Source organism: Xiphias gladius, chromosome 14 (genome assembly GCF_016859285.1).
Source record: "Xiphias gladius isolate SHS-SW01 ecotype Sanya breed wild chromosome 14, ASM1685928v1, whole genome shotgun sequence".
In the NCBI taxonomy this organism is placed as follows: Eukaryota; Metazoa; Chordata; class Actinopteri; order Istiophoriformes; family Xiphiidae; genus Xiphias; species Xiphias gladius.
Window position 1 is genome coordinate 5,760,185 of NC_053413.1, and position 26,462 is coordinate 5,786,646.

At 41.2% G+C, this 26,462-nt stretch overlaps 1 protein-coding gene and 1 long non-coding RNA gene across 6 annotated transcripts in view; one reads left to right on the forward strand and one right to left on the reverse strand.

Annotated features, from left to right (window-relative positions):
* Positions 1-2,062: 2,062 nt before the first annotated feature.
* col15a1b (collagen, type XV, alpha 1b) overlaps positions 2,063-26,462 on the reverse strand; it is a 58,034-nt gene continuing 33,634 nt past the window's right edge. For 2 of the 5 annotated variants that reach the window (XM_040143350.1, XM_040143346.1), the window contains 39 exons: positions 26,344-26,442; positions 25,319-25,433; positions 24,561-24,601; positions 24,227-24,400; positions 24,037-24,063; positions 23,883-23,945; positions 23,656-23,733; positions 23,387-23,449; positions 23,151-23,300; positions 21,755-21,928; positions 19,632-19,685; positions 19,249-19,284; positions 18,925-19,062; positions 18,673-18,732; positions 18,553-18,588; positions 18,322-18,363; positions 17,609-17,671; positions 16,034-16,069; positions 15,775-15,858; positions 15,088-15,153; positions 14,538-14,573; positions 14,122-14,184; positions 13,835-13,924; positions 13,173-13,208; positions 12,932-12,985; positions 12,564-12,620; positions 11,866-11,925; positions 11,419-11,463; positions 9,304-9,385; positions 9,004-9,029; positions 8,110-8,208; positions 7,860-8,013; positions 7,676-7,740; positions 7,419-7,550; positions 7,097-7,195; positions 6,755-6,829; positions 6,341-6,538; positions 6,011-6,126; positions 2,063-4,966 (listed from right to left, as the gene is read on the reverse strand). In XM_040143350.1, coding sequence (XP_039999284.1) covers positions 4,744-4,966; positions 6,011-6,126; positions 6,341-6,538; positions 6,755-6,829; positions 7,097-7,195; positions 7,419-7,550; positions 7,676-7,740; positions 7,860-8,013; positions 8,110-8,208; positions 9,004-9,029; positions 9,304-9,385; positions 11,419-11,463; positions 11,866-11,925; positions 12,564-12,620; positions 12,932-12,985; positions 13,173-13,208; positions 13,835-13,924; positions 14,122-14,184; positions 14,538-14,573; positions 15,088-15,153; positions 15,775-15,858; positions 16,034-16,069; positions 17,609-17,671; positions 18,322-18,363; positions 18,553-18,588; positions 18,673-18,732; positions 18,925-19,062; positions 19,249-19,284; positions 19,632-19,685; positions 21,755-21,928; positions 23,151-23,300; positions 23,387-23,449; positions 23,656-23,733; positions 23,883-23,945; positions 24,037-24,063; positions 24,227-24,400; positions 24,561-24,601; positions 25,319-25,433; positions 26,344-26,442 — 3,309 coding nt within the window. In that variant the 3' untranslated portion in view covers positions 2,063-4,743. The remainder of the gene's footprint in view (positions 4,967-6,010; positions 6,127-6,340; positions 6,539-6,754; positions 6,830-7,096; positions 7,196-7,418; positions 7,551-7,675; positions 7,741-7,859; positions 8,014-8,109; positions 8,209-9,003; positions 9,030-9,303; positions 9,386-11,418; positions 11,464-11,865; positions 11,926-12,563; positions 12,621-12,931; positions 12,986-13,172; positions 13,209-13,834; positions 13,925-14,121; positions 14,185-14,537; positions 14,574-15,087; positions 15,154-15,774; positions 15,859-16,033; positions 16,070-17,608; positions 17,672-18,321; positions 18,364-18,552; positions 18,589-18,672; positions 18,733-18,924; positions 19,063-19,248; positions 19,285-19,631; positions 19,686-21,754; positions 21,929-23,150; positions 23,301-23,386; positions 23,450-23,655; positions 23,734-23,882; positions 23,946-24,036; positions 24,064-24,226; positions 24,401-24,560; positions 24,602-25,318; positions 25,434-26,343; positions 26,443-26,462) is intronic. The other 3 variants (XM_040143349.1, XM_040143347.1, XM_040143348.1) reach the window with 3 other exon arrangements.
* LOC120798755 lies at positions 7,924-16,756 on the forward strand. The gene is made up of 3 exons (XR_005708740.1): positions 7,924-8,019; positions 8,546-8,714; positions 15,784-16,756. It is a non-coding gene; the product is annotated as an uncharacterized LOC120798755 (long non-coding RNA).

Below are 26,462 nucleotides of genomic sequence, written 5' to 3' on the forward strand. Positions count from 1 at the left end.
TCTGTCAAACATTTTCATTTCAGTCTGGACACCTTTGTTATTATAGTCTCTTAACATCCCTTGAGAGTCGTGTGGCATAGGATTTGAGAACCACACACAGCTGGTAATTGATGAAACAGAGGGACAACACTTAATACTATTAGGGTTGAAAATAGGTTATTTTGTGTCTGTGTAAATGCAGCCAAAGAGAACTGCAACTCTTACATAACGAGTACTGATATATTTAAACCATTAATATATATTTACATTATGTCCCCACTAAACTGAATATAACGAGTCTCTGAGATGCTTTTGAGAATTAAATTTTGAGCTTTATCGTGCAGCTCTGTACACATCTGGGCTTGTTTACATAAGCAAGCGTGTATATAAAATCTCTCCATTTTAAAGATCTTTTTTTCTTTTTCCTTTTCAAGCTATGGATTTTATGGATACCCCTTTTTACAGATATCTTAGGGGCTTTTTCTAAGCAGTCAGAATAATTATTGTTTGAGTCATGTTTGTGGTGACGCTACAGTGATGGAGGCAGCTGTAGCGATGAGTAAACCCTATTTACTTTGTCCTTGTTTTGAGGGACGCAGGCCTATAGTACGTTTTGTGTGTTCTTCTGAAGGCTGATCTCTGTCTTAACACCGACCCTGGGACTCAGGTCTATAAGGCTCTGGTGCAATAAGGGGAGGTTTGAAAACATTTAGGAAATTGAAGCACACCTGTTGTATATCTGTCTGTTTTTTTTTTTTTTGGAAAATAAACAAAGAGAATTCTCAATATTAAAAGATAATGACTTGCTGTTTTGAATCAGGAATGTGCTGTACATATCCATTTAATAAAGTGAATCTTTTGTTAAAATGTGGCTGCTTCTGTTTGGCATCAGAAACTGTGAGCTCAGCACCAGTTCTTTTTTCTTTTTTTTCATTAATTCAGTAATTTTTAATTGAAGTATTTGGAGGGTCGACAGGAAAAGAATAGGACGGATTACCACAGGACAAACTGGGCATATGCATACTGCTCTGGAGTCCAAGGTGGTCTTGGACTCCTGAGTCCTTGGATTTTTTAAGTGCATAGATATCTGTGTGAGAGGGCTCTGGGCTTTAGTGTAAATGAAAATCACCTTCCTGGTCGAAAAGCTGTAATGTGACAGAACCTAGATCCATACGTCTACCAGTACATTTCATCCCTTTTTTTTAATTTTTCGATTTACCTTTAAAGGGAGACTATGCACCCTTTCTTTGAATGAAGCGCTGAATTTATAGGCAATAAAACGCATCCTTACTCATGTTGAATGCCCTCAGAGGTTCTGCTGCTACAGCCTCTCGTGATCTGCTATGACCAGTAGCCTATAGTGGATCATAGTAGCTAATGTTAGCAAGGTTTAAATATGCTGTGTGTTTGATATTACTCGATGACTCTTCTTTATTTCTGCTGCCGTGAACGCTTAATGTTTTTGCGTTTGCCATTACTTTGTAATTGCCTCTTTTTGCTGAAGTGCTGTTGCGTTGTAATTGGCAAGTCTCACTTTCAAACAAAACAAAATGAGAAAATGTTAAACGTACATTAAAGCAAGTTCAGTCCACTCAAACACGATGAGATCATCAGTATTGCACCCTCTGACCCCAGTGTCATTCAGAAGTCAACCCTCGTTCATTAGACCCCCAGAAGAGTCCATCGTGGTTCATTTGACGTCTGTCCTTGATTTGCATTTGTTGGCTACAAGAGTAAAATTATTTCACCTCTCCGTGTTACAACATCAGTGAGGTGAGAGCAACAGAAGACCTGACGAAATGTTGATGGAAGATTTCAAACGGACGCAATAAGTGTCCGATGATGAGTGTCCATACTTCTGCGACCCATATTTAAAATCATCTGACAACAGACAATCTCAGGTCGTTTAAGTTGAAGACTTTGTCGCGCAACTAACTGCAGAAACCTGAACGGTGTGTACGGTGCTGGTTAGATTTCAGCATGTGGGATTTGAAAATGCTAATTGAAGACACTTGGAAATCACATTTCCAGGATTCCTTTAAGTTTTCCTGGACCTACAGTGAAATAAATGGAGGCACCACTTAAAAAAAAAACACACAAAATAAGACATTTATTCCATGAGCACCAGTCAGTACAAATGTTCTCTTTTCTCAGAAGCTCAAGTTTGAATGGAAACTTCATAATCAGACATCAGGAAAACTAACACCTCTTTGAAAATCAAAACATTTCAAGCATTCTGTGCCTTTTTGCCAGGCCTGTTTGACCTTTACAGGCACAACACTGGAACTACATCTCCATCGATGCGTGGTGAGAGTAGGGCTTAGTCGTTTAGTGTGCGTCATACAAAACTTACCTCTACAGAGTAAAAAACAAAAACATATGGACAACAACACTACATACACACACACACACACACACACACACAAACACACAAACACACATATATGTAAATATATGTATGTGTATATGTATATATATATGTGTGTGTGTGTGTGTGTGTGTGTGTGTGTGTGTGTGTGTGTGTGTGTTCCAACTTCATCAAGATCTTAAAGTGAACAGCCTAGACTATGTCACACTACAGTATAAATTAATGAAAATCACACATTGATTTCAACTCTAAAGCTAAAGCACAGATGTTAATTTTGAGGCTAGTTCAGATCACTTTGTCGAAAGCAGCAGGACTAAAGTCCAGCAGAGCTTCAGTCCTGTGTAAATATCCTGAATTTGACTTGAATTTGTTCAGGCAATCATTGATAAAGGGGTCAGTGTAAACAAAGGTGGGGGTGAGTCAGCAGGTTTTCAGCAGGGGGCGGCATACTGTGATTACGAAGTGAGCCTTCAATGTTATCAGCGTCGTAAGTGGAGCTAAGCTTCTCTGTGCCTTCGATCGTTTATTTTTTCATCTTGCATGACTAAGCTCTTCAATATGGATTTAATATCTGTAGATTCAACAAATGGAGACAAGAACTTAGTGGTAAAATGTTTATGGGAAAATCCAGACAGTTGTTGCTGGATTTAGGCCAGAAAAAAAGATGGAGGAAATGTGAGTAAGTGAGGCTCTGATTGGATGACTGTTGCTAGGAGGTCGTTTACATACAGTGTATTTACATCTAAACTATGTCAGGAAGAATATGTACACTATACTATCTGTTTTTGAAATGGTTCACATTGTCCTATGTAAAAGAAAGTCTGGTGATATTCCATATGTTTTTTTATTGTCAGCAAATCACAGTGAATGTATCCTACTAAGTATCGTGTGCGTATCCAGAGCCTGATGTATCTTATTCCTCTGTGTCACAGAGCTCCATTGTTGTTCAGAAACTGTCAAATACACTTCAGTGAGCCGCACTGTCGCACTGGGTGACATGCTCCTTCATTACCATGAACACACACACGCTAGTTTACTCGGACTCAATCAAAACGCCCACAAGAGCACTAAATATTGATTCATCCGCTGCTGAAAATAGTCCCCACCAAAAGCACATTTTCCTCTTGTTTGAGTAAGCGCTTGCTAAAAGCTGCAGTGCCCAGCTGTTTTAGCACATAACTGAGCCGTTTTTTTCTATAATAAAGCATACATCCACGAGCTGTTTTCTTGACCTTGTTTTTAAAGCTTTCTGTCTCCAGCAGGGCTCGGGGCTGAGGGCCACAGACAGGGTAGGAAAAGTGGGAAAATACCGAGAGAAGGATTAACACATCGTTGGTTTTGGTTTTTCATGGGATTTGTTGACAATAACAAAAATATCGAATCTTGCCAGTTTGATCCTCCACAGAGAAATCATCATCCTAAATGACTCACACCTGGTTATTTGATTTCTGGAACAACCTGGAAACTGTTAGTCACGTGGCACTGCTCCACAGTAAATGTTGTCCATCTCCTCACAAGTCTTCGCAAACAGCCGGCCTTGATACACAAGACTCAGTCTAAACTAAAACACTGTCATGATATCAGATATGAGGCTGAAATTCATACGTGGGTCATGTTTACCCAAATTTCTGTTCCATAGAAATGGAAAATAATGAGAATCTACAATAGTGTTGAGAAAAATTACAATTGGTTGTTTCTCTGCAAAGGAAAGCAAACACTGACTTAAAAGGCCATAGCAGTAGTTTTGCAAGTTTTGGGCCATTTACTACAAAGTTTACTGTATATTTTACATCACAGCCAACCATTTTGCAAACTACACTGTTGTGTGTCAGAAATTTTCCCGGCATCAAGCAGTGCAAAAAACACCGCTGTGGCCCTTTAAGTTACTCAGATCTACTCAGATTAAGACAATAAATGAGATCCCAGACATTTCTTTTCAACATCAACATGTGCAGAGAAATCCCCAAGTCCTCCGTGGTGACATGTTGTGCTGTTACATGTTCAGAGTGAATATAAATAATTGAAATCTAGACATGGACGGCTGCGTGGCAAGGTTACGCCTAGGTCCAGGTGGGAACTAAAGATGAAACCAAACAAAATGAAAGGAACTTTAATGTGTGTGTGTGTGCATGTTTCAGTGCTTGAGTGTGGGAGCCTGCTTCTGCATCTTAACATCTCTGACTGTTTTATCTGCGTGTCTGCATGTGTGAACAGAAGTGCCCGCAGTCTGTACTCGAGTGTCGTTTTTACGCGACCCGTGACATGTCATCATAGTGTGTGTATGTGCCTGCATGTGTTTCCCATTCACGTGTCACATTTTCTACTTTCAGCATGCCTGCATGTGTGTTTCTTTATGTGTCACTGTACAAATGTGTGTGTGTGCTTCCTCTGTCTCTTCAGGTCCTCCTGGGATGTGTGTTGCCCACATATGTGTTCTCTACACACAGCACGATGTAGTGGTTGGAGCAGGAGCGGGTGTGTTGTCCCAGCAGTCGCCCGGTCTGCAGCAGCGCGGCCTGGCCCGTCACCGCCATGTCAGCCGTCCGCCACGCCTCGCAGTAGTTGGTGGTCAGACGGATGCCCAGAGCACTGGAGCCGTGCCACACCAACTTCTCTGGCCTGAGGGAGGAGGAAGAGAGCGACCGCAGGTTACACGGGAAGCCCCTGTGCTACGTCAGACGAGTGAGGGAAGGAGGGATGAGAGCTGGGGAGACGAGACTAAAAAGAGAAAGCCGCTTTAACACTGTTGCCTCCCAGGAAGAAGAGCCTTTCATTCTCCCTGAGTCTGCAGGACTTTCTCCAAGTGCTCCAGTCTTTTCCCAGTCCAAAGACATACAGGTTAGAAGGATGGAAGCTAGCTTTCCCGTAGATGTTTTAAGTTCTGCAAAGGCCTTTAAGTGAGACCAGAACCCAGCTCATATCCATGTTATTATAACCCGACTCAACCCAACTGGTGCTGCCAAATTTGAAATCAAAACCCAAGAGCAAAGCTATAATTTGCTTATGTCCTCCCTTCCTGACTGTTAACTTATCAGGCTAATGCAACACACGACACACCGGGACTCAGTTGATTGGTACATTCAGAGAGAGGGAGAGAGTGAAATTTCCTACATAATTACTGATAATTACAGTCTACGCTATAAATTAGTACTTAAAAACAAAAGAAACAACTTCATTAATTAGTCGAATTGCCAATGTCAAAATAATTAAAAACCTGAAAAGTGACCAAAACCCCAACCCGCCCTGAGTTTGTTGGGACCGGTCATGTTCAGATCGGGCAGCAGAATAATTTCATGACTTATGCGTTTGAAAGTCTTTTTAAAGCCGTGATGGGCGCTTGTTCTACCCTGTCTGTACACAAATGCATGGTGGGATGGGCTCAAGCCCCTGCAACTCTGATCAGGAAACGGGGAGTACCGTATTCAGGTACTGGCATAACTGTACCGGTACTGGTTCTCTCTGTCCTTTTGCATGCCGTCCCCCATCCCTCTCTCCTCATCTGTCTCGCCCATGTGGAGCATGAGATTCATGGCCTGCCCGAAGTAAGAGCTGATTGGGTCCCTGTGAAATCACCAGTTTGGACGACTGGCGTTCACTTTCCAAGCACACAAATACTTTCCCAGAACTTGCTCCCGGGGCACGCACACACATACACACACGCACCATGCTGAATCAGTCATAATGTTGCGTCCGTCAAAGGAGTAGATGGGTGTGGACGGGTTAAATGTGCCTCCGTTCCCAGAGAAGAGGGACATCCAACTGCTGAACAGCACTTCACCCTGAGAGGAGAGGAGAATAAAACTGAATTAAATAGACTCAAAAGATGCTGTCGACATTAAATGTATCATATTCCATGGTATAATTCTATCTGAAGATTCAGAGAGTTCAGAGATATTGTATAAGAATCATCATTACTGCTTTAATTTTTCGATTAAGATGAATCTGTATTCTCTTTAAATAAAACTGTAAATGTGAATATAAATTTCTCCTTACTCTCAGATTAACCACTGGCATGTCATTGCGGTCCGCCTTCCTCACGATGGTTGCCAGGTCCTGGAGGTGGGAGGACAGGAAGGCCCTGTATGTGGCTGTGAGTCCCATGGAACGCGCCTGCTGGTAGCACTGGAAGTCTGCCCCCCGGATGCCGCGCATATCCCCTCTCAGAGGCGCGTTCAACGCTACCAGGTGGAGCTAGGACGGAGTAAAACACAGCGGTGATGAGAAAATACACTCGGTCCAAATCTGACCCATTATTCTTTACAAATCTGGCTTCAGTCAGGCATGCAGGCAGAGTTAGGCTGTTGTTGGGCCCAGGTCTGGTACAGAGTTTATAGTGTATGAGTGCATATATGTGCAGTATGTGTGGGTTGGTGTGTGTAAGGGAGTGCATATGTTTATTACACTCACCCCGGGAACAGCGTCGAAGGTCTGTGGTAGTAGATTATAGCTGGGCTGATATCCTCTACTGCCCTCCTGCAGCTCCTATTAAGAAAACATGAATTATAAACATGAATGTATGTTTCTTTCAGTTCCTTTCCCCCTAGAGTGCTAAATTAAAGCGATATTTCCAAAGATTACCAAAGATGCAAGCATTACTACAGAGAGTTTTAGATCACAACTGGCTCTTGTCTTATCACAGTTTCCTGCTGTGGCTGTAGTGTGTGTGTGTGTGTGTGTGTGTGTGTGTGTGTGTGTGTGTGTGTGTGTGTGTGTGTGTGTGTGTGTGTGTGTGTGTCAATGTGTGTGAACCTGGCTGTGAATCCTGTGTGGTCTGCCCCATTCTTCAGGTCTGCTGAGGGCCTGAGATGCCGCTGAGGAGGAAGGTCCGTTAGGGATCAACTCTCCAAGCTGTAAAATGGACACACACATAGATAATCTGATCCCAGGTTGATTTCACCGGTCAAATCCTCTTTTATTAGGTTAAATAGCATTTTAAATTTTATATCTTCTAGGAAATACTTTCATATATGTTTGTACACTGATAATAAATTACTTATGATAAAGAGAAGAGTGGGAAAGTCCACACATCAGACCAAACATATTCGTACCTGTCCGCACACACAATACACACCTGGATCTTGCGCCAGCCATTACGTGCTCTGATGTACAACTCGCCTCCCCTCTCAGACACGTAAGCCAGGGTTCCCTCTGGAGCCCGTTGACCCTCTCTGGTTAACGCGTGGATTGTTTTATAGGTGGTCACCTGAATAAACAAAACACCTTCATGATGCTTTGAAAGGTTACCATTCACTGGAAATAGTAATTTTATCCATTTCTTTTCAACAGGGTTGCACTTGAGAAGAAATGTTCTTGTGATGAGTTTCTCACCAGGTTGTCATATGCTGGAGATCCTGGTGGACCGGGAGGACCAGGAGGGCCAGGCATACTGACAGCTGAAGACAACACATATAATTTACATGTAACAGGTAATTTACTGAGCTTGATCTGTAACTTTTCCTAATACGCTGAGTCAAATTATTTCTCCATGTATTGCACTCATACACACATGTACCTGATTCATATGCAGATGGAGGTCCTGGGGGTCCAGCAGGGCCGGGGGGGCCGGGGGGGCCACGGTTTCCAGGTCGTCCGAATCCAGGGGCTCCAGGCAGGCCTGGAGAACCAACTGGACCTGGCGGACCAACAATGGACTCACCTTTTGGACCCTACAGGTATGGAAATGGAATACTTACCTCAGTAAAACTCGGGACTGAGATTGGAATACTATCATCAGGATGGAGCTTATAAATATTAGCACTCACCACAAGTCCTGACCTCCCAGGCAGTCCTGGAGAACCAGGCAGACCGGAGTCACCCTTTTCTCCCTTCTGACCTTTGTAGCCCTGATCACCTCTAGCACCCTGAAAGGTCCACCAAGAGACAACAGTGTACGGGATCAACCACAGTGCAACTTGAAGAGAAGTTTAGTAGTGTTAAGAACACAACCTCGCCCATCTTAGCAAGTAAACAAGGATTTAATACAGTCATACCTTCTCAGACTTGATTGATTCTGGCCACTTGGGGGCAGAATATCCTTGTAAAGTTCTTGTGTTAAACTTGTTCCAAAACGGTTGCCTATATATACATCCAGCAGACACGAAGCAACAGTAACATTCTTTCTGAGTCATGTTCCTGGTCACGTATTAAATCTAAGTCCAATATTCAATCTTCTTTTCGCTCTGTTTTGGCCTCCACCAGCTCATCTGACTCTCTGGCTGCTAAAATCTGTGTTGACAAGCCTGTTGCTGACGTTGCCTGCTGTTCGGTGCTGAGCAGGTGGCATACAGTGGGTTTAATGAGGCGTTTCAGACGAAAACAGCTGAACTGAAGTTGATCACAGCACTGAGAGTGGACCAAAAGATTAAAGGTGAGGGGAATTAAACCAAAACAATGAGCTATAACATGCCAAGAGACTCTGCAGAGCTGAGGGGAACAACAGAGTCTCTGTGGGTTGATAACTAAGAGTGACCACTTTCAAATTTCACACAGTCATTGTTGAACATATTTATTATTATTCGAGATAAATGCTCACTCCTGGATCATTTCTCGATACAAAGAACAAGGTTAATTTAAGGTGCTTTTTCACTCGCTGTTTTCTATGACCCTATTTGCATCACACCTTCTGTATGGGGTCTATAGAATAAATCAGTACTCACCACAATTCCATCTAGAAATCCAGGTGCTAAGGTGAAAGACAACACAACATAAATAAAATACCCGCGCAATCGTTTACTATCATAAAAACTAGTTTATTATATATTTTGATGAGTTTCCAATCAAACAAATATTTTTAATTCCCTATATGCTTTACTGTTTCCCTTAAAGTCACTGCTGTTGTTGGATTGAGCATGCTTTGATTTTAGTGTTAATCTGTTTAAATCTGATAGGGACACAACACGACGTGAGTGACCAAACCAGTCCCACGAAATGGGACATTTATGGTGTAGAGGTCTTACCGGGTGTGCCTGGTTCTCCAGGTATTCCCTCATCTCCTTTGTCACCTTTAGCTCCAACTGAATCTCCCCTCGTCACTGACTCCTACGCACACATACATGCTCATTAACATAACATGGATACCAGCTCATTTGTGGCAGCAAGAACACGAATGCGCACGTGGACGCAGTTAAAACAAATGTGAATTCATTTTTTTTTAAGTTAAACATCCGTAAAGAACATGTTAAAAAAAGTAAAACTTGAGTTATGATAAAAAAGTAGATTACAACATTGCTGTCAGCACGGCAAAACACCTGTTATATACAAGTATGCATGCTATAGACAGCAGCAAATACAAGCTTCACCTGACTGTACAGGTTAAAATACAAAAAGTTAGGGATTAAGGTTCAAGCAGTTACTTAGAAAAAAATAGATTACAAAACAGAGTTGGCTTAATAGCATGATGGCTAATGTAAAATGTTTCCTTATTTTATCACGGGGGGGGGTTACAGTACGTTACCCTCAATGACCTCCTGGAGGCCCCTGCAAGACCCCACCATGACAACTTAAGTTTAAGTAGCAGCTGACACTAAGCCCATGGAAAACTAACACTGTTCTCCCTCCCGCAAGCTTTGCATAACAAGAAACACGGGAATCACTGCAGCAGGTTGATATGTGGGCGCTCACACATGCAGGGTGCTTTCCGGAAAAATAACCGGGCAACATTGGACAGAATGAGATGACAGTTGGTTATGTCGATCTATAAATCTATAGCCTATATGATTAAAAGTCCTTATAAATGTCTGCACTTGGTTATGATTCTACTATCAGTGTGTCTGCTAAAGTGTAAGGATTGCAGACCTGAAAAAATTTTCCACCAGGGACACATGGACGGTTTGCTGATCTCCTAATGACAGTGTCCAGTTGTCCAATTCCCACACACAATCCATACAGTAAAGTGAAAGTTTAGAGATTCAAGGTTAAATATATTTATGGAAGAGGCCTTCACCATATCCAAAGTATAAGAAGGGGAATTTTTGAATTTGAAGAAACAGGGGCCAAGATCCAATCAGAATTCTTTAATATCATGTCCAACAAATCTTCATGAGTAGATTTTATTAGAATCCATATCCTGGGAGCTGCTCTTGGCACAATTTGACAATGATACTGAATTTTTGTTCTGTCACTGTGGCAAGAATATCTGTACACTCCCTGCATACAGCCTTTCACTAGTTTAGCTGATTGGAATTCAGCCAAGAAAAAAACTATAGCATCACCAAGGGCCACGGGTGACACTTACAACAGAAGGTTGTATAGCAGAACCCACAAACCCAACCCCATGAACAAAGTGAGTTTGATTTATCTCACTTTCAATGCAATTAATTTAGGAAGGAGCTTTTCTTGGAACAAATAACAATTTAAAGCTTATAGCCAACATGTTAGGAATAAATTCCTCGAAAATTTCCTTTTTGAATAATTGAACTGAAAGTGATTTGGCACCAAGTCTGATGTATGTACAGTAGAAAGATGAGTATCAACAGTTTCCAGACTTTTTCTGCTCCCTGTCAGAGGTTCATCCAGCTTCCTCCTCTTTGAGATGATGAGGAGAATAAGGACAGATGAGGCAAGCAGGATTCAGACCTAGACTCCCTTTAACACATGGCTTTACCATTTGTCCTGAGTGATCACATTGGATTTAACAAATACACAGAAAAGTTTGGGTAAAAATAAACCCGAGATGCACCGAAGATTCAAACAGCCAAATCACATTTCAAGGTGGCTAATGCATCTTTAATCTATCTGGCAACTACTTACAATACATTTTGCAACCACAGATATGTGTCAGGCAGGTCAAATAATGAAATACAACCTCTATACAGGACAAATGTTAATGCCTGATGAAAAGAGGCCAGACCCACAAACATGTAGCCTTTTCAAAGATCGTTAGGACAGTAGGAGAGCATAGAGGGAGAGGAGGAGAAAAACGAGAGGAGGTAAAAGAGGGGGGAGGAATGGGGTGCCGTTTGTAGCCCAGACCAGAGAGCTGCCATGCTGCTACACCCACACACCAACAGAACCACTGGATGGTCCGATTTCAAACTGAAACAGACCAATCAGATGGTCCGACTCAGACTTACTCGTCCCTTTTTGCAGTGCGGTCTGGGGCGCACCGGGAACACTGTCTTTAAGATTCAAAGAAGAGCAGTGTAATCAGACTAAGTGAAAGTTTTATCATTGAAATGAAAGTAAATCAGCCTGACAAGAGTCATGGTAAAAAAAAAAAACGTTAGATGATCTTTACAGACATCATTTAAAACAAAACAAACAACAAAAAAACTGAACACACATCCAATGATAGTGGTGCTCCGCCAACTGACACTTACTGACTGTTCTTATTTTTTTCAGAGGCCAAAACGTGTAGCATTAAGTTATGTGAGTTATGAGTTGACAGTATCTTTAAAATGATTCTGATGGCTGATTTTTTTCTTTGCGGAAAAATCCTAGTGAAGATTAAAGGCTGCTTAAGTTGGAACTATATGTATACACAGTGGCTTTAGTACACATCAACACAGATTCATACTTACTCCGTTGAGACCAAGAATTCTTCCTGGAAGTCCAGGTGGGCCTGGAGGACCTGGCGGTCCCTGAGACAGAGAGAACAAAACACTGACATCCACTTATAAAGCTGATCCCTTTGCTAATTTTGGCAAACAGTTTCCTATTTACACATTCACCAGACAGGGAGGAACATTAGCATTCATTTGAAGTTCTGTTTGTGTTCATCTGATGAATATCATTCCAATGTTAACTCTCTTTTAGCATAGTTTTACACTCGTCCAACTCCCGTGGAAAATACCTGGCTTCCTGGCTGCTAAATACATGTGGCTAACTTCGTCTGTTGGCTGCTTGGTGCTGAGCTGGTAGTGTGCAGTGAGTTTTTGGGGCTTTTTCACTGAAAACAGCTGCCTGCTGTGGCTAGAAACCAGACTGATGAGAGCAGAGTTTGTGGGCTGGAAAACCCAGACAATGACCTTCAAGATTCTTGTTTGAGTGTTTGGGCAAAATGCTCTGTGGAGCTGAAAACCGAAGAGTCCAGTGACCCCTTCCACATACATGTAGTCATGGGATCCATTGTTAATGTAAAAACATTCACTATAATTGTGTCACAAAAGGCTTATGTCTTATCTAGTGGTGAAATCTTTGATTCATTTTTAATGTGTTGATATGATATCGACTGATTGAGGCTTTAACCACTGGAAAATACCTTTCTGCTTCCTCTTACCTGCAGACCAACAGAATCTCCTCTATCACCTTTCCTTCCAGGCAAACCAGGTCGCCCCTGCAGAAGGAGGAAGAATGAAATCAGTATTTGTTCTCTGTACAAAAGCAATATATTCCCAACTTCCCCCAGTGTAAAGTTACTTTTAAACAGATGAGTCAATGAATAGCCTGAGAAAAGTGGATAAAAATGTGATAAAAATATTCGTATTTTTCTTGGCACTGAAAAATATAGTTTTACAGAATATATTCCCCACACTGGGTCTATATATCTTCCTCGTTGACTTTTCAGTACCAGTTCCTCAATAGACTCACAACTACAGAAGAAGTGTTCATTTCATGACAATATACATCCAAATAAATGGTACTCACCGGGCGACCGGGGAAGCCGTATTCTCCTTTTTGTCCAGTAGGTCCTACTGGGCCCTAAAATAAACACAACACATCAATGTACTGTACACAGCAGCAAAATGTATAACCGCCTCGGTGGACAATTTCTTTTAAGTGTTGAAAGCAGAATATTGTATAGAAATGTGTCTTACAAAGCTAATGAAAGAGTTTTCAGATGATATGAAGTTTTTAGATCATAATCTTCTATCTAATATAGACTCACCCTAACTCCGGCCGGTCCTGGGAGCCCACGGTCACCCTACGGAAATACAAATAAGATAAGAATATGACGAGCATGTGGCATATAGAGTTTTACGGTAATGGCAATAATAAATGTGCTTTCAAAGACAGCTTGTTTCTCTGACTGTAGGTTCAAACAAGTTCTTCCTCTACAACAACAGAGGAATTTCTCTAATCTTCACGAAACCCCAGATATGGGGTCAAGTATCTTAACACCACTGAGTTACATTGTATTTATTAAAACTTAAGTGAGTTAAGATTTTTGATCCTTGTGTTACCCTTGAGGGATTTGGAAACAATTAAGGTACATAGTGAAGGACAGTAAAACAGATCATTTTGACACTGACTGCTGTATAGCAGCAGAAGCAACAGTAATTTATAATATTCCAATTTGGCTGTGGAATTTTATGGAATGTTGTTACAATATAGTGCAGACAGACCTAGAGTCTTTTTTATTGTCCAAAACTGAGTATCTGCGGTGGGGGATGGAGGGACCAGAGCATAAAAATGACTGTGCAGCCATATGGGTTTCAGTGGTCCCAGCACTGGATACATCACCCTGATGCCTTTGACTACTGTAGTAAGGGTAAAGGCATCAGTAAGTGGGTAAAGTCAGTTAGGGCTGAAGGGTCGCTTTTCTGGTACCTTAATGCCTTTGGGCCCTTGGGGGCCTCTCGGTGCAGATAAGAGAGATCCGTCAGCAGCAATGATCACACCTGGCTCTCCTTTCTCTCCCTGTTAGAGCAAAGAAATTATATGTTCGATATTTTTCTGCATATACAGGGCCTCCTTGTCTCAACTGTTACATGTTAGAGGAGTGTCACTATTTCCTCTTAGGCAAACAAGTGCTTATAGACATGATGACATGATATGTATTCCAGGGCACATTTTGCTTTTGCAGCTCTGTCATCACTCCAGGGTCTAGTTCTCACCTTGAGCCCCGATTGCCCCTGGTTACCTGGAGCACCTATTTCTCCCTTTGGTCCTCTGGGACCCTGGAGAGGGATGAAAGGATAGTGAGGTAGAGTTGGTACTTTTAACCAGGGTGACAGCATTTTGTAAATATTACAGTTAGTAGAAGTTTTTTGGAAGACTATAAAAAATTCTGTCCAAGTAACCTACAATGACTCCGTAACCACCATCCATGGCAAAAACATTACAGCAGTACTGCTACCTACCCTGTTCAGCCCAATGACGGCAAAGGCAAAATCGGAAAAAATAAACGTTACATTGCTTTAAAATAATTGTTCACCGGTGGTAAAATTCTCATGTACACCCTAAATGATCTCTGAATTTTAGCTTGTGATACACATGCTCAGCATTGGGTCATAAGGCGAAACACTCTTACAGGAAATCCGGCTCTGCCTGGCCAGCCTTCAGGGCCCTGCAACACACAGACACACATGCAACACACAGACGAGCACACACATGCACACACACACATTCATATACATGCATGCATGCAGTAATCAGTACACGTACAAGCAAAAGCAGCACAGCTGGATTAATCATCATTTCTGGTACAGGCGAAAGCCACATGCTCACACTCAACATCATCAAACAACACTGCAGCTCCAGCAATTCAAAAATGTTAATCTTATGTTACAGAGAGAGATGTGAATAGGGGAGAGGATTCAGCAGTTCATCCTAACATATATTGTAGGGGAAATTACGGTAAAAGACTCCTCGTATTATAGTAAGAGAAATGTTTGTTTATATAACTGTATCTTTCTGCGCTATTGATGTCACAAACATGAGGGTCGATAATCCATTCATCAGCCTCCTCCTGGACTTATTGCTAGCTCTTGTCTATGTGCATCTCAAAACTGTAGAAAGAGGCAGCAGGAAACGTCTTAAAAGACATGCTCACTTTGCATTAAGAATTTATTTCTACGCACCATGGGCCCTGGTGGTCCTCTCATCTCCGTGAAGTTGAGAACACCTTCTGTAACATTGAGGAGCAGCTGCAGACAGAACATACACTGATTAAGTTGGGGTGCTATTAGCATGTTTTACATATTTAAAGCTTTGTAAAATTCACCACATAGGGTTTGAAATGCCTGTAGCACCTCAGGAAAGCAATTAAATCAAAGCTCTGGCTTTTACTGTAATCTATCACTTTACAATCCATTATCATATGCAGACCATATATTCAAATATGTACTGTAATGGTTGAGCACAGAGAGCACTGTACACCAGTCACAGAATGGGGGTGTTCTTCCATATTGCCATAAAAAACAATACTCCACCTAAAATCTTGGGCAGATTTTGGTGGAGCAATTGAGGTATTGATCGTTTTTTTTGCACTGTAAAAATTTTTATCATTAGATTCCATTACAACTGCTGCTCTTCTCTATGGAAGACAAATCAACCAACTTTAAAGCTGTAAATGCTTTGTGTCAACTCAAAACACAAATCAATTTTTCAAAACATAATTTTGGTTGTTAGTTAACCAGTGTCAGCCATGTCTTAAAATTCTTCATTCAACTAAATGTAATTTTATGTGTGTGTGTGTGTGTGTGTGTGTGTGTGTGTGTGTGTGTGTGTGTGTGTGTGTGTGTGTGTGTGTGTGCATGTTTGCATACATCCTGCAGATTAATAACAGGTCCAGGAGGTCCAACAGGCCCAGGCGGTCCTGGGATACTGCGTCCATCAGCGCCGCGATCTCCCTTCAGGACAGAAAACAGAGAGTGAAAGTGAAAAGGAAAATACAACCAAGAAGCCATAAATTAAACATCCGGGTTCAAGCAGTGTATAGAGGGTGGAACAAAGTGTGCAGACTACATTAGACCCTGTCTGATATTACTTAATACCCACACATCATGTTTTGTTCCTCAAACCTACCTTAGGTCCTGGGCTGCCTTTTTCTCCTTTGGCCCCCTGTTTGTGGAGTAAAGAGAAATGAAGAGTAATTAATATGTTGGGAACCGTATTATGCTTAAGGGTGATCTGCTTAGAGAGTTTATTTCAATTATGTTTTTCTGACATGTTATCACACTCAGTTTGGAACAGAGATAGTTTCTGTGAACACTTCAATGCAGCTAGTTCAGTGCTGTGTATGGATGCACTATACAAACATCAACATGTTCAAACATGGCTTATTAAAACATTCAAAAACAAATGGAGTTCAACAATTCGACAAGGTGCCTGAGGTACCTGCTACCAAACCAGCTAGCTAGTTACCGACTAATACTCTAGCTAACTCCCTTGCTAAATTCAAGCCATTTTGACCATTCTCACAGGTCGTTCCTGGTTCTGATGACAATTGTGGCTACTCTGCAGCTGCTATATTGTGTTGTGATCAGCAAGTTGTTTATAAAGAATTAAATTAACATTACTTTACTAATTGTTTAGCAGGGGCAGTAATTAGTTAAATAACTCTTTTCTTTAAGTCCTTACCATCCATTGTGGTTTAACAGTTACACAATGGGGCAACGTACTGACCATGACATCAATAGCTAACGCTAACTTTAGACCATGTGTCTGCAGCACCCCAGTAGTCCCGTCCAGTTACATGTTTCACACTTTCCCTGAAGCATAAAATTAGCAAGCTAGTTAAAAAGGTATAGTTATATAAAGTTGGATTTGTAAAAAGTTTTTTATTTGTTATTTTTTTGTTATTTTTTGCTTCTATTTTTTGTGCTAAGTTAAAGATGCTTTGGACATCTTATCTGAATGGACAGAAATGAAACTATATCTATGTGCTGCTAAGACAGCAAACAAGCTTATTTCTCATAATGTCAAATCAACAAAGCATCATTTGGATTTGTAAGACTGATGTATTTACAGAATTTGAAATTATTACCCCTTACAGTAATGGTAAATGGACTGCATATATATAGCACTTTTCACTACACTCAAAAGGCTTTACACTACCTGCCACTTTCACCCGTTCACAAACACATTCATACACACTGATGGCAAAACCATCAGGAGCAATTTGGGGTTCAGTATCTTGCCCAAGGACACTTCGACATGTGGATCGGTGGAGCCGGGGATCAAACCACCGACCTTCCGGTTAGTGGGTGACCCACTCTACTTCTGGTGGGCTCTACCTCCTGAGCCTAAGCCGCTCCAGTACTTGTGAATAATAAGGGAATCAAATTGGTGCCCCACACTGATTGGTGCATTAATCATGTGTGTAAAAAAACAAGTGTTTCCAGATTACTTCAACCCATTTCAAAAAAATGAAAAGTACAATCTTAACGTTTTTACCCAGTAATGGGTCAGTGAAATTGTAATTTTAACTATGAGTTAAATCACCTGTGACATTTCCATATATGTCCCCACCATCACTTTATTTTAAACATTTGGTCAACTTTGAAAAGAGCCATGCCAAATTGGTAAACTAACTACTTTTCAAACAATTGAAAATCAAAAATCATCAACACATTTGTTGTATGAACACTTGCTGCTTACCCTTGGACCTGGTAGTCCAGCAGGACCCTGAAGGCCCTCTGGTCCTGGGTCTCCTGGTTCACCCTGCAATCAGACACAACATAAGGAGAGGTAGCCCCAGTTTGTGCCTCACGTGTATTAGCATACACAAGGATTACAGAGGTAATCAGTTTCCCCAAAAAAATTATGTTTATTTTTAAATGTTTACAATGCATCATGCTGCATGTAGTGGACAGAACCCCCACCCCCCGGATGGTTAGAAAAGTCTCTGAGGATTCAGAAAATACCGTCAGAGCAGTGTTTTCAACCAACAACAGTCGGTTAATTATGTTTTAGAGAAACTGGTGGTTTCCTCTGTGACCCAAATGAATGTTAATACAAGACAGGCACAATCTGGAGCTAAGGCAGAAATAACACAAAGGTTGCACTGAGTGGAGGTAATTTCACCGTAAAATAATTAACCGGAGTTGTATACACATTCCCTTTCTTAATGATGTTTAAATCTAAATTCCATACACTTCTTTCACAAATAATGAGAAATGCTTTTCAGTCCCTCACTTTTTGTATCAGTACACCCAAATCATAACAAGACTGAAAAAATAACACAAAAAACATATCTAAATCTTATGACCACCAAATATAAACCATTAAGACTGAGAATAACAGAAAGGAGAGATGATTATGTACTAAATGACAAAGAAATCTAGAGCAGTGCCTTTTGAGAATCAGTTTACCTTGAGAGAGAGCCCTGGAGCTCCTGGGGATCCATCCTCACCCTACAGAAGACATGAGAATGTATCTTAAACTAATGAACAAGAAGGAGCAATAGGAGGTGTATGCAGGGGCACAATGCTCACAGAGGAATCATACCTACAGTATTATCAGCTGTTAGAAATATACTAGAATACTAGCTACCTTCTGCAAGCATAATCTGTACATTTAATGAATATTCATAAATACATTACCTTACGTCCTTGTGGGCCAGGTGGACCAGGGGGACCCTGGAAAAAAACAAAACAGAAAACACTAACTGTATGAAACAATATATATACTATACATAAACACACACACACTCTTGCACTCACCTGTGGGCCTTTGACTCCAGCTCCAACGAGCATGTCACTCTTCCCAGATCCCTCCATATCCTGAAAACAAAAGCACAATCTGATGTTACACATCAAAATGAGGTCTGGGGGACCCTTCTGGTGAGGAAGATGTTATTCTTTGCTGTTTTCTTCACTTAACTAACGTACTGTTTCGGTCTCAGCTTAATCAAAACTAGTCATTTTACCAGCAGTGATGTGTATGTGTAGGTGGTTGATATGAAATAGTGTCACCTCTACAAAGAATTTGGTTCCTGGAGGTCCAGGGGGTCCTGGTGGACCTACTGGGCCTCTCTTCCCCTGTGGGCCACTGGGCCCTTTGGGCCCTTGAGGCCCTTGAGGCCCTGCTGTGCCCAAAGACCCACATTCACCCTGCAGAGATAGAGAGAAACAAGAAACTCCTATTAGCAAAAGCTGCCTAGTTAACATTGATTTTTCCTTGTACTAAACTGAAAAACAATCACACGTGTTTATTTTGGGGATAAAATAGAAATATACACTAGCGCATGGTGTGCAGTTGATTTTTTTGCCTCGCTCTGTGATGAGTGTATACATTACCTTTGGTCCAGGTGGCCCAGGTAACCCTTGGTCACCCTAACGATGGAAAGAAGAAAGAAAGAAGTATTACTTCTGGAGTGAGCACGTCATGACTTCATTACCAGTGGTGGAAAGCGAGACGATATGAGATCTATATTAATAAAGGCTGTCCCTTCATGATCGAACATGGATATCATATGAGATTAGATGTGTATATAGAATAGAATATTATCAGACTGCTTCTAATCAGCAATTGTACATCTTCAAAAACGACTTTCCCTTTCCATTATCTAATTACAAAACCATGGTCATTTGGCCTAAAAGGGAAATGGTCTATTAGAGTTTGATATACTGTAGCTCACTGAGCTCCCAGGCCAGGACACAATCCATCTTGATGAGCATACCTTCTCTCCGACAGCTCCTGGTAGACCTGGAGCCCCATCTTTTCCTGCGAGACCCTGGACATACAAATACAGACGGTCACGAGTAGACATAGACAAATAAAAAAGTGATAAGTCACAGGCAATAGGCTAGTATAGACGCCAAACCCATAGGTGAAAGCATGTCAGTCTAAAGGAATACTCAAATTTTTAGGAAACTGACTCATTAGTCAGCTTCCATAAGTGATGATATCATCCGTGCCAACACTATTCTGCATCACCACAAGACTGGTAATGTCAATACATCATGCTCACACTCTAGCAATGATGAGTAATAATTGGCTATCGCTTAATCACGATAGACTAACTTTACTGTTGTAACATATACTTATTTTAATTTTACCAGCTGACAGACACAAAAGTGACAGAAGTGGCTGCATATGAAGGAATACAAGTTAATTTTTTTCTCCCATTGAGCTGCTTGTTTTTGCAATTGAGAGCATTCTGACTGCTGACTGTCATTCAACTGAAATGTAGCATGAAGCAGGGGAGTCAGCAACCTTAGAGGCAAGGATGATTTTGTCGTCTGTTTTCTCATCAGCTCACAGGAAAGTTGAAATTATTAAAAATTCAGTGTATTCCTTTAACCAAGCAGTACCAGACCAAAGCAAAGCAGTGTAGGCAAATGAAAAAAGTACCAGAGGACTCAGATTTTTTCAGTAACACGCTAAATACCAAGGCACACTGAATTAACTTACTTAAGCATGGCTTATTAAATTACTGGCTTCTAAAAGCCAAATGACAAACTTTGCCTCGCTATTGGGAGGTCCAAAGGATGGTGATATTGGTTGGTCATCCTATTGATCCATCACATGTAATCCGGTGCAGGACATCTATTGGACAAACTGCTATATGTGTGTGTGGGTTTGTGTGTGTGTGTGTGTGTGTGTGTGTGTTTGTGTGATGTGCTTATTCAGAATCTTTAGGATAAGTCCCAGTGATTTTGGTGACTCCAAATCTCTTGTAAACAAGTGGCTGGATTTCAATAAAACTAGGGACATTCATGCTCCCAAGAGGATTAACCTTTTCAATTTTGAACATATTGAACTCCCTTGCTCTGTCTTAACTGTCTTAATTTCCGACGCAAGATGTCTTATAAGATAAAAGGCAGATTACAATAACATTTGCTGTGCACATTCATGCTCTGACAAGAATAATCTGTTTCATGGACTTCCCTCTAATTCCACTTTTAGGGAATAGCTCTAAGTTTTTTAACCTCATAACTGATATGTCGCTAAAAAATTTTGTTCTTTGTTTCATCCAAAACTGTCATATTGTTAGGTCTCTAGGAGCCCTTGCAGTCTTGTTATCATAACCTAACTGGAAAACACATTAAGGGGCTGTTCTAGGATTATTTTGACCATTGGTTTGAGCAATATCTGAGCCCCATCAGTGTGCCTTGGTGGAGAGTAGCCGATGTACAACAATATACAAAAATAGAAAATAAAACAGACCAATGTAAAAGGCAGTTTTGTTCCTTTACCATGTTGGATATAAGAAGCATATGGCAGCTGAGACTGAGGTTATAAGCTTATACAGCAAGTTTGTGTTCAGTTCCTTTCAGTTCCATCACTTTATCATGTAAAGTGAAACTTCATGCTGAAATGTTTCATTTGGTAATGACAACATTTGAACTGAAAGTAAATGAATCAAAACAAATTGACAACATTCCAAGCAGGTCATATGTAAGCAGTAACTTTGGATTCCAGGGGGATTATCAAGGAGCAAAGAAAGCAGTTATTCCAGGCACACACACATTCACAGATACACAAAGCACCTCATTCATCTAGGTGAAACAATTTCAGTTTAGCCAGCTGCCAGCCAGCAGTTAAGACAACATGGTAGGAGATAATGTACAGTCATTAGGCTGAGCATTGGGGCAGTGAGCTAAAGGTGGTCTTTATCCTTTGGGTCACTGTTTAAACAAGATAAAAGTTCAATTGATACCAATAAAGCACTGTGATTGTCTCATTTGTCACATTTTATCTTGTTCAGTAGAAGAGTCATGCTGCCCCAATACACTGGCTTTTGACTGCATTTCTGCCTTTTTTTGTTTGCTGGTTTATAAGCAAACCACGACAGTATACCTCGCCTGAACCCCAAGCAGACCCGAAGACAAGCCCAGACCCAGAGGCAAAACTGGTTTCAGAGCTGAACCCAGAACTGAAACCAGAGCCGAGGTCTGAGCCGAGGTCGGAGGACAACTCTGAGCTCAAACCTGACTCATCAGGCCCAGAACCACTAAACCATTCCTCAAACATCTGAAACGGAGTGGAGAGGAGGAAGAGATGGTAGGAGGGGAGTGGAAGATGAAGAAGAGGTACAAGATGTGGGCAGAATAAAGATTTGTGAGGATATAAAGTAGGAAGAAATGGAGGTTGAGAATAATTACAGTGGGGTGACACATGGGAACAAAGGTAGAGAGAGAATAAAAGACAGACTGGTCAATGGCATGAAAACACAAATACTGATCACTACAGTGGGATTTAAGAAGAAACACAAACTAAAGGTGAATTTTGATTGGAAATTCAAAAAAAAAGATTGAACTAGATCTGGATAAAAGCATGTACAGTTATATGCTTGAAGAAGGATATAATTGATGACAATACACAATGATAATAAAGATCAAAATACACTGACACAAGTATAACATGAAAAAAGGCAACATTTCCGGGCATTAATATGGTAATTGTAAGACAGAAATACTTACAAAACATGAATTTTTACACACAGTACTGAAACTCTTAAATGCAAAATGGAACTCAAACAGCTTATATTTGTTTTTCACTGGCATTTCCATGTCTTCAATCTGTATTGCAGTCATAAAACCCTTCAGATTCCCAATAGTTTGGAAGTCCTGAATTCCTCTGGGCCCCAGTCTGCTTGATAAGGCACCAATGACTTGGTGCTATTACATTTGAGGAGAAGAACATGTGTGTTCCAGTGAGGTCAATTCAGTGTTTGCAGTGACAATTTTTAGTAAATGTAATTGCTCAAAACCAGTCCGTGTAACCTTTTGCCTCCTAATCATCATTCCGATGCCCAATTCGACGGAGTTCACAGAGATTTTGAAAGCAAATACAGATTTGCAGACTGAAGACATGTACAGTCAATGTTGTGCTGATATTATATAAATGTATTTAAGTTTAAGCATTGCCATACTGACAATGTTTGTTTAAGTATTCAGTGTCTGCCCGACAACATTGTTTTTGTCAGGGTAGATCATGTTCTGAAGCAGCTTTTTTGAAACATTACTAGGTTTCAAAACTTATTATTTAGTGAAATGTGTGTTTGCAGGTCATACAAGCAGTCTTTGCATGCCTCTTTATAAAGAATTAAATCATAAAGCTATACTTCTGGACATGGCTAAATATTTACAGTCAAAATTAACTTCCAGGTCTACATGTCTTACTTTGTTCTATGTATTTGTAACAAAATATAGTGAAAGTTGAATACTGTGTGTCTTTCAGCTGGATGACTTACTGGTATTCCAGGTTTGCCTGAGAGCCCGTCTCTGCCAGGGGCACCTGGTGGTCCAGCATGACCAGGAGGGATGCCTTCATCTGTGTCAGGTGACTGGCTGGGTCCAGGGGGACCAGGAGGACCTGGAGGTCCTGGTGGACCAGGAGGACCCTGGAAGAAAGAGAACGTTTATTGTTTTCAACTCTGACAATTCAAATATCCGACTATCTCATCTTCCACCCTGGTCTTTGTGTTACCCTGATGAGTTCGGTGTCACTCTCCAGGTCTTCAAAGCCAGAACCCAGTGCATCTGGTCCATACTAAAGCAAACACACAAAGACAGGCATACACTGAGAGGTTAGTGATGCATCAAACATCTTGTCCTTCACTACGAGTGCCAACTAGGCTAAACTCTCCTCAGCATTTTCAGCTGATTTCATCACCAAAAAATGCAAGGAATGCCATGAGTGCATGTTACTGATACAACAAAAACAAAAGTAGCAGAACCATGAACGGTGTTACTCACAGGTACACTGCGTGATCTCGGGGGTCCAGGTGGCCCAGGGAGGCCGGGAGGGCCTGGTAAACCAATTCCTGGGTCTCCCTGTAGAGGGGTAAGGCAAGAGGAAGATGATAGGAGAAGATCTGCCTCTTACACTACATTTTCTGTCATATCATAAAAGTCAACTGTACTTTGAATGAAGAGACATTTGTTAAAAGTTATTAGTTGCAACGTGGGCGCTTTAGTCATACCTTCTCTCCTTTGGCTCCAGCTTCTCCATCCAAACCTGGAAATCCTTGAGGTCCTCTCTGACCCTGAAGGTGAAAAAAGCATTTAGTTATCATCAGATACACATGATATAAAACAGAGCAATGAAGACAGACATAAAGAGATAAAATAACTTACTGAATCTCCTTTATTACCCTTGCTTCCCTGTGATGAACAAAAGGACAAAAGTGAGTGAAACAAAAAGAACTGGTACGGATTTAGGATTATGAAGAGATCTTATGAACTTAGAAGTTCAGTAAATAGTGAAACACAAACACACACACACACACACACACACACACACACACACACACACACACACACACACCTGCTGTCCATCTCTTCCTTGCAGTCCGGGGGATCCGGGGGTCCCTGGTGGCCCTTGTGGCCCCCTTGGTCCAGGCTGAGCTTGCCCAGGTAGAGGGGTAGGTCCTGGAGGACCAGGTGGGCCAGGTGGTCCGGGATCTCCACGCGCTCCTTTTAACCCCGGCCTGACATGACCCTGGAAATTCAAATAAAACTATCATAATATTTGTATGCGTAGTGATCACAAACTGCAATAAAACATTCTGCAGTATTTAAAATATGTTGCAATATTTGACTGAGAGTGACAGCAAGAGAAACAAAGACAGAGAGGTGACAAAGTGGGCGCCTGGACTTACATCTCCTGATCTCTCTCCTGCCTCCTCTGTTTGCTGTGGCCCTGCAAACGGCATATGACATCATCACGTGTTACCAAACAAATTCTTATGACGTAACTTTAACCATACTGTAGCTTGTCATAGGGCGAGAGAGTGACCAGATTCGCACGGACAAAATATAGTCCAACAGTTGGCAAACAGTGCCGAATGAAGTCACTCAATTTTCACGTTATGCACTGCGGCATCAAAAGGGCCAGACTGAGAAGCTTATGTGGTGCTTTAAGTATCGGGCATTTTCAATTGTTGGTTGCATCATATGTTTCCCCCTCTAATTGCTATATCTATTGATCTTTATTTAACTAGGGTACAATGGATTCACTGAAATCAGGTGGGAGCCTGTTACATAGCTTGCTCAAGGGTACCTCAGCAGTGGCAATAAAGGAAAGCTAAGCCTTACTCATTTCATTTTCCTGACCCAGGTGTACGGCACAAGTTCACACGTGTGCTTCTCTCAAACTTTGGTCCGAGCTGTCCCTGTTTAATTGGCTTTAAATATTAAATTCAAATCGTCGATAAAATTTCTTGTTAGCAATGATGTTAATCATGAAGTACTACTTAATCAACATGCCAAATATTTTTTAGGTACCTCTAAAAAGGTAATTTTTTTTTACAAAGAATACAAGCAAATGTTGACAAAAATCATAAAGGTTCAGTTTCAACTACCAAAATGTTCGGACTGGCATAGAGTAAATTAACAAAGGACAGTGATTCCTTCTGACCTCTCATCAGCATTTCCTCATTGGCCTCTGTTGGTGTCATGTGACCAGAATACTCATCAATCTCCACTTCCGGGACCTCCGTGGGTGGAGCTCTTACTGGAACACTGTCCTCCCCCTACAAGGGATGAAAAAGTCTAATCGTATTTCCGGCGTGAATTTGCTCAGGAAATGCTCTGCTTTTTGCCCTTCAGATGTGAGGTGGTATGCGCAAAAACGTGCCCGTCTGTCCTGAAGCTGATTTATTTTATGATCTGTATTATGATTCGTCTTTGGTGTGTCATCAATATTCATACCAAGCTTCATAAAAAAATAAGCACATAAACTTTTGTGGTATATATGACGTAGATAGCTTGAATTTAGACATTTTGTCCTGCTGGTGGCCTTTGATGAAAACTTAGGGGATAACTCAATACAAATGTAACAACTTGATTAACATAGTGTGTGCAATTAGAAATTGTTATATCAAGTACAGTACTTGAGGCACATTTAAGGGAAACTTCATTCAAAAAGCTGTCTCGTAAAGATAATATCAAATAATATCAGATCGTCAGTGCTGGTTGCAAAGTGTCTACACTGTTGCTGATGAAGGTCTGCAGACCAGAAAAGCATTCACCATTACTTTAGATAGCTGGTAACAGTTATTCAGCAACTGAAGGACAGTTTCTTTTGAAGCCTCAAAGTCAGTGGTGGTTATGGGACGTTTGGGGTCAGACTGACTTTCTGCTTGTGGGCGGATGAAAGATTGTATTGGAACAGGGAAAAAATACAGACTCACACACACATGTACATAAGGAGCGCTGTTTTAGGGTCCTGGTGATAAGAGGGAGGGTGTGTAATAACACACACACACACGTGCACAGACACACAGACACATGCACCCGGCCTATCCAAGAGCATCTAAAGAAACGACCATTTAGACAAACTTGTATTCTGCAGTTGTTGTTCAAAGCTGCAGAATGTTGTTTCAGATTCTAGTGGAGATCCCAAACTTCCCAAAGATATGAAATGCCATCAATCCAACCCACCTGTGCTGTGCTGTGTTTTCTCTCCTGTGTGTTCTTCATCGTTTCCTCCTCAGGCTCTCTGTCATCCAGAGCATCATCTCCGCTGGCGTATCCCGAGGCCTTTATCGAATATCACATCA